Here is an 8,014-nt window from a genome sequence, read left to right as displayed (position 1 = left end):
GATTTACATTTAAGCCAGACTCATATGTTTAATGAAATATATTTATGATTTTGTGTTCTTAGTGAATAGGGGCATTAGTAAAGAAATCAATAACCTAAATGAAGCACTGGAGCATGTTTAAACTATCTCCGGTCATCTAAAACCTAAAATGAATTAGACAATTCGCTCCAATAGTACTCTAAAATCAATATCATTTTAGAATACTCATTTTTTGGGCTACACAAGCAAAGCCAAATCAATTTTTTTCAAATTTTATGAGTAAAAAAATGTAATAGATGGAGAATATTTTTTAAAATTTGAGTTTAATGTAAATAATTGAGGTAAAATCAATATTTGATGTGACATTTACACCAAATAAGTTTGAGTTTAGTGTAAATGCTTGAAGATGCTTTTACATACTCCCTCTGTCCTTAAAAAATAGACAACTTTGTTAATGACACGAGTTTTAATGTACAATTGGTACAGTAAAAAGATAAAAAAAAGTAAGAGAGGGAGGGGAAAAGATAGTGGAAGAAATATTAGTGGATTATGGGATCTACATTATATAATGATGGGTAAGATTATTATTTGTTGAAAACTTTCCATTGTTAGACTTGTCTAATTTTATGGACGACCCAAATGGTAAAACTAGTCTATTTTTTTGGGGACAAATGGAGCATGTATTTGTATACTCTATTTGCAAATTGTGCAAGTCAATTAGCCTTTTATGGTAGTTCAGATAGTTATCTTTATCAATTTCCACAAATATAAATTGCATCTGTCTTTAACACACCAAAATTTATCAACTTAGACCAATCATATGAATTTAATTATTTTTAAAAATCTTCATTAGCAAGCACCGCCTTAGGTACTTTTTTCGAAAACTTTTGTCATGATATGCTACATGCACCATCGATGTCAAGTATTCACGAGGACCTTCTGAACAACAACTTTCATTCTCTAATCTAGATCAGTTATGATCATTTAGGAGCTAAACTCACGCGTTTGACAAACTACTTGAATAATTAAGTGAAGAGTTTGGACTAACTCTCACTACAATGTAGACTAGCACCAAATGTTACAGCCCATGATTATCATCTCCAGTGAATACATTATGATATGTAAAATAATAATATCACTGTTGAACTATTAATAGGTCATATCGTGTCATTTGATATATTGGAAATTTTAGTTTGTTTAGTTCGATTAATACATCAGACTTACGATTTCTGTAATTTTGGCTTATTTAATATTCGGTGATTATGATTTGTTAAGAGTTTGTTAAGGATTTATGAATTTTTAGCTTATTTGTTTGTGTTTGGATTTCAGTTATGAAATTACTGTAATATAAAAAGCGTCAGGATGATTTGAATGACTAGAGAGATTGTGGTTCCGAGTAAGGATGCATATTGCCATTGAACAATGTTTGTTGTTGACTTTTCTACTGCATGTTTTGACATATGTGTGTGTTTGTTTTTCACATTCATTCTGTTTGAAACAACCACCATGAAATTTACTTGTGTAATTTGTGAAACGACTTTGATATTGCTTCAGGCTGAATTCACATTGTTGTAAGGGGTGGTTGATATCAGGGATGAACGTAAAATATTTGTTATAGTAGGGGATATCTATTCAAAATTTAATAATTTTCTTATATTTTATTAACATTGTTGTAAGTTTTGTTGACATTGTCTGTCCTTGTTATCGACAATAGTTGTGCATGCATTTATATTGTGTAAGATGAATTTAACATTGTTTATTCATGTATTGTCGTACACACGTAAAATGTTACTCTTTCCATCCGTGAAATGTTGTCCAGTTTTTTCATTTAGTCTGTCCGTGAAAAGTTGTCAATTTTGTTTTTTTTCTATTTTTAGTAACGAACCTCACTTTCGACTAACTTTTTGATAAACACGGTTTTTTCATGTTTTAAGGCCTAGATTGGCTCGTTTTAAATATTAATCTTGCAAATTATTTCCTTAAATTGCGTATATTATACATTTTGGTATTTTGACGTGTTAGTTGATAATGAATGAGAAAAAGATAGAAAAAGGTGCAAAATGCCAAGGTGCAGCATCCTTTGTTCGAGCCCATTCTGCCAGCGATTTTGAAGTCCAATCAGTGCTTACTACATACCATTCTCTTCGTCTTTGACAGAGCTTCGCGTGGATACCTTGAACATCTAAATCGGAGTTATGTAGAGAAAATTATGGTCATTTTATGAACGCTGAGCAGTTTAGTCAAAAGCAGGCGGAAATTAAGGAAGGAAATAATTGTTGCCAAATCTCTCATATTAATTGAAGAATTCGAATTTACCATCTTTCCATTACTTGGAGGATACTTTTTACCAATTATAAATCATTTTCAAGCCTATATATACCCCCATACCTAATTCATAATATTCATCTCAGAGTCTCTCATCCTTCTCCATCTTTACACCTTCTTCCATCTCAGAGCCTCCAATCCTTCTCCATCTCTATACTTCTTCCATCCCATATTCCACATATTATTCTTCCATATTCCATTGGAGCGGAGCTCTGCAGATCCAAGCAAGAGAAGACCGAGGACTGCATAATTCAACCTTGGTTTTTGTTTTGTTTTTCTTCATGTCTGATACTTTTATTGTTTTTACTTGTCTATGAGTAGTAAACATCTTTTGTAGAATTTTTGGTAAACATGCTATGATTGTTGAGTTATTTATTCAATTATTTTTCCTTGCTAGCTCTTATAGTTATTTCAATTTCTCTTGTGCTTATACATTTGTTTGATTGACCATCTTATAAATGCAAGTGGATTCTACTACAATAACTAAGAAGTGAGTAGTTTAATTTGAAAGAGGAGAGGTTGACGTCTTTGCCAATATAATCGAGAGATTTGAGCCTTTGAATGAAGCAAATTTATCTTAGGAGCTTTTAGGAGTTGTTGCATTAGTTATAGGAAGGAGACTTCGATTCTAGGTAGCAATCTACAAATTGTATGCTTCGAGAGAAGATATGGTTTTACATGTGTAATAGCTTAGTAACTCTAGAGACCGTAATTAAAGGAAGTCGTTTGGATATTAGCTTTTGATTGTGGTTCCTAAAACTCTACATTCATTAGCCTGCTTTGTATTATTTGTTTTTATGTTTTTATTTATTTATTTATTTTTGTCTAATTTAATAAATCAAACCAAAATCTCGTGTCTCTAAATAGTATATGACGCTTAGTATATAATAGACAATTGCAATCTTATTCCCTGTGTTCGATCGGTACTGACCTTTAGCTATATTAGATCTACCTTGTATACTTGCAAGTATTTTTAGTACTAATAAAGCACACTTTTTACACTCACTTTTATTATAAAATTAATATATAAATGTGGGACCTTATTTCACTAACTTTTTCAACTTATTTTCTTCATATTTTTAAAACCTCGTGTCGAGTAAAACTTGGACAATATTTCATGGACGGAGGGAAGTAAAATAGTATATATTGTCTCTCATTCCTAAGTACAACTAGAAACAAGATTGGGTGTGCGACTGTGAACTAGTATGACAAAATACTTTATTTTAGTTACATGAAGTAAAAGAGGATGAGAGAGAGATGATGAAAAATTGAAAACCTAACAACCTTAAACATTAACAAAGCATTGATTGAGCTTTACTTTATCAATAGCCAAAGTATCAGTTGGGAAGGCGCAGTCCACTTCCTTCTCCACCAACTCCGGACATGCTTTCGGCGTCACCTTACTCGACACCCCTCCAACATCCGTGCAATTCCATGGCAGCTTCTTCCCCTTCTCCTCCCCAATAAAAAACCTCTTCTCCTTGTTCTTCTCCTTATTCTCCAACGCGACCGTCACATTCGATATACAAATATTAGTAAAAGCATCCCCTTTTATGCCAGAGAGAGCCCCAACAATCTTCACATTCTTCGCCACCATGTCTCTGTAATTGATGTTAGTGATCTCGGGAAGCGCCTTGGGGTCGAACCCAGTGTCCGGGTGGCCCCCGTAGTCCCCGTTCATCCAGAAGACATACTTCATCGTGTACATCTCCGCGTCCCTGACATAGATGTCTTTGACATATCCGCCCCTCCCGACTCCCGTCTTGATCCGGATCCCGGACTCGGAATTGAGGGCGCGGAGGCCCTCGGCGCGGACGTCGCGGATGCCGCCGGACATCTCGCTGCCGAGGGCGATGAGGGCGCTCTTGGGGGAGATGCAGGTGAAGCCGCGGATGCTGAGGCGCTGAGTGGGCTTGGCATAGTTGATGCCGTGGTGGTCCCAGCCGCTCTTGACGGCGATGCAGTCGTCGCCGGAGACGACGTAGGAGTCCCGGATGCGGGTGTCGGTGCAGGAGTCGGGGTTGATGCCGTCGGTGTTGGGGACGTCGACGGGGGCGAGGATGGTGAGGCGCTCGAGGATGACGTTGGAGCAGTAGGTGGGGTGGATGTGCCATGAAGGGGAGTTGGTGAGAGTGAGGTCGGAGATTTGGAGGTGTGTGGAGTGAAGGATTTCGATCAAGTATGGGCGAGTGTGTTTCAGTTTCTTTGCTTTGAATTTCTTCCACCAGATTTCGCCCTGCCCGTCTATCGTTCCATTCCCTCCTGCGCTCCACACGACAATTTCATATTTATTCAAATTTTGGTTTGGTACGAATTTTAATACACAATTAATAAAACAAGAGGGATAAAAAGAAAAGGGTAATTAAATTATTGTTATAAGTTCATACTATTGTGGGACTGACTAAAAAGGAAAAGAGTGCATACTGTTATGAGACGGAGAGAGTAGTATTTAAAGGTGGACCTTAGCGTTATTTATAAGTTGTAAATAAATTGATGTTTATGGGTAATGAGTTGGGGACAACTTTCCATAAATGGATATGCTCATATTTTTATGGAACGGACGAAAATGAAAGTGCACATATTTTTATGTGCCGGAGGAAGTATAAACTAAGCTTAGCAAATCACGCGGGTCGGTAATGACCCAACCTAATAAGACATAATCTGACATGTGAAGGAAATTGACTATCCAAATAGAACCTGTTACCTTCAAATCTAAAGATAACAACACGATAACAACATGAACATAATTTACATTATTACATTCTGATAAAACCTAATTTTTAAATTACCCACTACCTTCAATTAGGTTTCAAACATAATAACATAATAACAACATGATAACAACATGAACATGATTTACACAATTAAAATTGAATATCACACTATGAAACACAATTTACACGAAAAGTATAAATTTGAGATAAAAGAATAAACAAAATTAAAATAATAGTAAAATAAATTTAACGGGTTGTCCAAACCTATTAATTTCGTGTCTAATGCATAAGACATGACTCAAACTCATTAAACTTTTTGTAAACATAAAAATACCAGTTACTACGACATCGGTTAGATTGGTGCCAACAATGAGACTGGAAAACCTTTTCCCTGGAGCTTCTCTTCCACTTCCATATGACGGCAACGGATCGATCAGAGGATAATCCGATTCTTCCTGTAATAAACAAATATTTCACACATAACACTAACTTTTACACATATTCAAGTTATAACTAAATTAATAATGCAAGAGGGTACAACCAATTAATTACCTGTGAAGCAAGAATAACAGCCTTTTGGTGTATATACAAAGTGAAATGGCTAGCCAGACCGAACGATCCGGTCAGCCATTTCCCGGGCGGGACAACGAGCAGCGCCCCGCCATCGGATGCAACCTTGCTCAGGTTAGCAACGGCTGCCTTAAACGCGGCTGAGTTAGATGTGACTCCATCGCCTTTTCCTCCAAAATCTGTCAAATATGCAATGTGTTTGCGACAGTTTATCGCCGAATATGGGATTTGCTCCTTGAAAGATTTGTGATCTCTTGATTCTGCTGTACTCACAAACACCAATCCCAGTAGAATGAAGGTCAGTAGCTTCTCCATGATCTGAAGAAAAAAAGAAATTAAATCAATTGAGAAATACTATTGATTTTGAAATGAAAAAAAGGAAAATCATGAAGTGTGTGTTGATGAGACTAACATGGGGTTTTGTGTAACTCGTTGTATTGGACATGGCATTCATATGATTTTGAGAGCCTATTTATATGATTTAGTTTGAGTAGAAGAGAAAGTAGTAGTAATATTACATTTACTGATTTTAACTATGCAGTCAAGAAAATATTCACTATATTGTGAAATTAAGGTGTTAGAAATAAAATTGACAAGATCTTGATATGTTTTTATGCATGGTCAATTTAAGGGGATTATACAAAACAAATAGAAAGTGCGAAAGAGGTCAAAGAATTTTTTTTAAAGGTTGAATGAGCCGGATATATAATTCAATAATGGAAATCTTGTAGAACTTATCCGAATAAAGTAGTCTTTTCTTTAGATAAAGAATAAATTAAATACTCTCATTTTCTAGAGAGTACAGTAGTGTTTTTTTTTCTCGTTATTATAAGTAGGAAATAGTATTTTGCATATCCGGCCGTATTAGTATTAATTTAAAGTTAAAGTCATCTCATCCAAGGAAATTCTATTGATTGTCTATACAGATTTTGAGATGTGATGGACATAATTCAGTGCTTCTTCTTTAAATATTATTCCACCCTTTAGTCTTAATAAATATGGGCAATCGTAATTAAAAGAACTTAAAAACGTACAAAGAAAAACTAGGAATTCATTAACGAGTTTGACCAACAATTATTGTTCAAAAACAACCAAGGGTTTAACATTATCCAAAGACATCAAGTTTTAAATTCTTCACAAAATAGGTTCAAAGCCAAACAAATAACAAGTAAAAACAATATCTCAGCGGAAACGTTCAAAAGAAAGAGTGGCGTCATGTATGAAGACACAACGACACCCAAAGTTCAATGACAACCAAACAAAACTTCAAATTTTATTTTCTCAACACCACCTAGTGCTCGTCGCGCTCAACCTACACATAAAGAAAACACATGCAGGGTTGAGTACTATAAAATACTCAGTGGACTAACAAACACGGATTTTGCATGTTTTTAAGGACTAGATTTGACTTGTTTTAAATGTCAATCATGCAAATTATGTTCTTAAATTGCATATTTTATACATTTGGTATTTTTGACATCTTTGTTGATAAATGATAGAAAAAGATAGAAAAATGTGAAAAAAAGCCAAAGTGCAGCAGCATCAGTTCAAGCCAATTTTTCCAGCAAATGTGAAGTCCAATCAGTGCTTAATTCATACCATTCTCTTCGTCTTCGAAAGAGCTTCTCGTGGATATTTTGCACGTCTCAATCGGAGTTCTGTGGAGAAAGTTATGACTATTCTACTAACATTGCGCAGTGCAGTCAAAGCTGGCGGAAATTTAGGCGTAAATTCACGGAAAAAAAAGAAATTATTATATAGTGAAGCCAAATCTCTCCCATTTCTTGAAGGCCACGAAAATTATCAAAAAATAACATTTTCCCAACCTATAAATACCTCTAACCTAATTCATAATCTTCATCTCAGAGCCTCCAATCCTTCCCCTCTCTACACATTCTTTCATTCCATCTTCCACAAATAATTCATCCATCTTCCATTGGAGCGGAGCTCTGCCGATCCAGGCAATAGAAGAATGAAGATTGAAGATTGAAGATTCACCTTGGGTTTTATCAATTTCTTTCATGTCTTGTACAATTATTGTTTTTACTACTTGTCTATGAGTAGTTAAACACCATTTGTAGTTTTTTTTTTGATGAAGACTATTATGAATATGTTTGATTTATTGAATTGAACTTTTTCCTAGCTCTTGTGATTGTTTTGCTTTTTCTTGTGCTTTTATTGTTCTTTTGTCTAGCCAACTTTAGAACTATGTCCGTCTAACTAGATTAATCGAGAAATAGCTAGCTTTACGTGGTAAAAGGAACGAGTACAACACATAGGTTTATTTGCACTCGAGAGAGGGGACCCTTTGTGAGGACTTGAGTCTTAGGAACTTAAGGAGTTAGAATCTAATCTATTGGAAGTAGACTTTGTTGGTTAGAGTCTAATCTGCTGGATAAGTGCACTCGAGAGAAGGCCTATCCTAG

At 35.3% G+C, this 8,014-nt stretch overlaps 1 protein-coding gene across 1 annotated transcript; it reads right to left on the bottom strand.

Moving 5' to 3' along the window:
* Positions 1-3,443: 3,443 nt before the first annotated feature.
* LOC121774430 (probable polygalacturonase) lies at positions 3,444-5,903 on the bottom strand. Its single transcript, XM_042171307.1, has 3 exons — positions 5,571-5,903; positions 5,353-5,473; positions 3,444-4,566 (listed from the first exon to the last, which is right to left on the bottom strand). The coding sequence occupies exons 1-3, from the start codon at positions 5,901-5,903 to the stop codon at positions 3,590-3,592; spliced, it is 1,431 nt and encodes a 476-aa protein (XP_042027241.1). The 3' UTR covers positions 3,444-3,589.
* Between the last annotated feature and the right edge of the window lie 2,111 nt (positions 5,904-8,014).

This window comes from Salvia splendens, chromosome 17, assembly GCF_004379255.2.
Source record: "Salvia splendens isolate huo1 chromosome 17, SspV2, whole genome shotgun sequence".
NCBI classification, from domain to species: domain Eukaryota; kingdom Viridiplantae; phylum Streptophyta; class Magnoliopsida; order Lamiales; family Lamiaceae; genus Salvia; species Salvia splendens.
Note: the sequence above shows the minus strand (reverse complement) of the source record. Positions and strands in the feature narration are given on the sequence as shown.

Bases quoted from the DNA above. Each gene is read 5' to 3' on its own strand.
- LOC121774430 (XM_042171307.1), bottom strand. From the start codon at position 5,903: ATGGAGAAGCTACTGACCTTCATTCTACTGGGATTGGTGTTTGTGAGT. The intron at 5,474-5,570 runs GTAATTAATTGG...TGTTTATTACAG, and splicing joins CTGTTATTCTTGCTTCACAG to GAAGAATCGGATTATCCTCT. The intron at 4,567-5,352 runs GTATTTTTATGT...TGTGGAGCGCAG, and splicing joins AACCGATGTCGTAGTAACTG to GAGGGAATGGAACGATAGAC.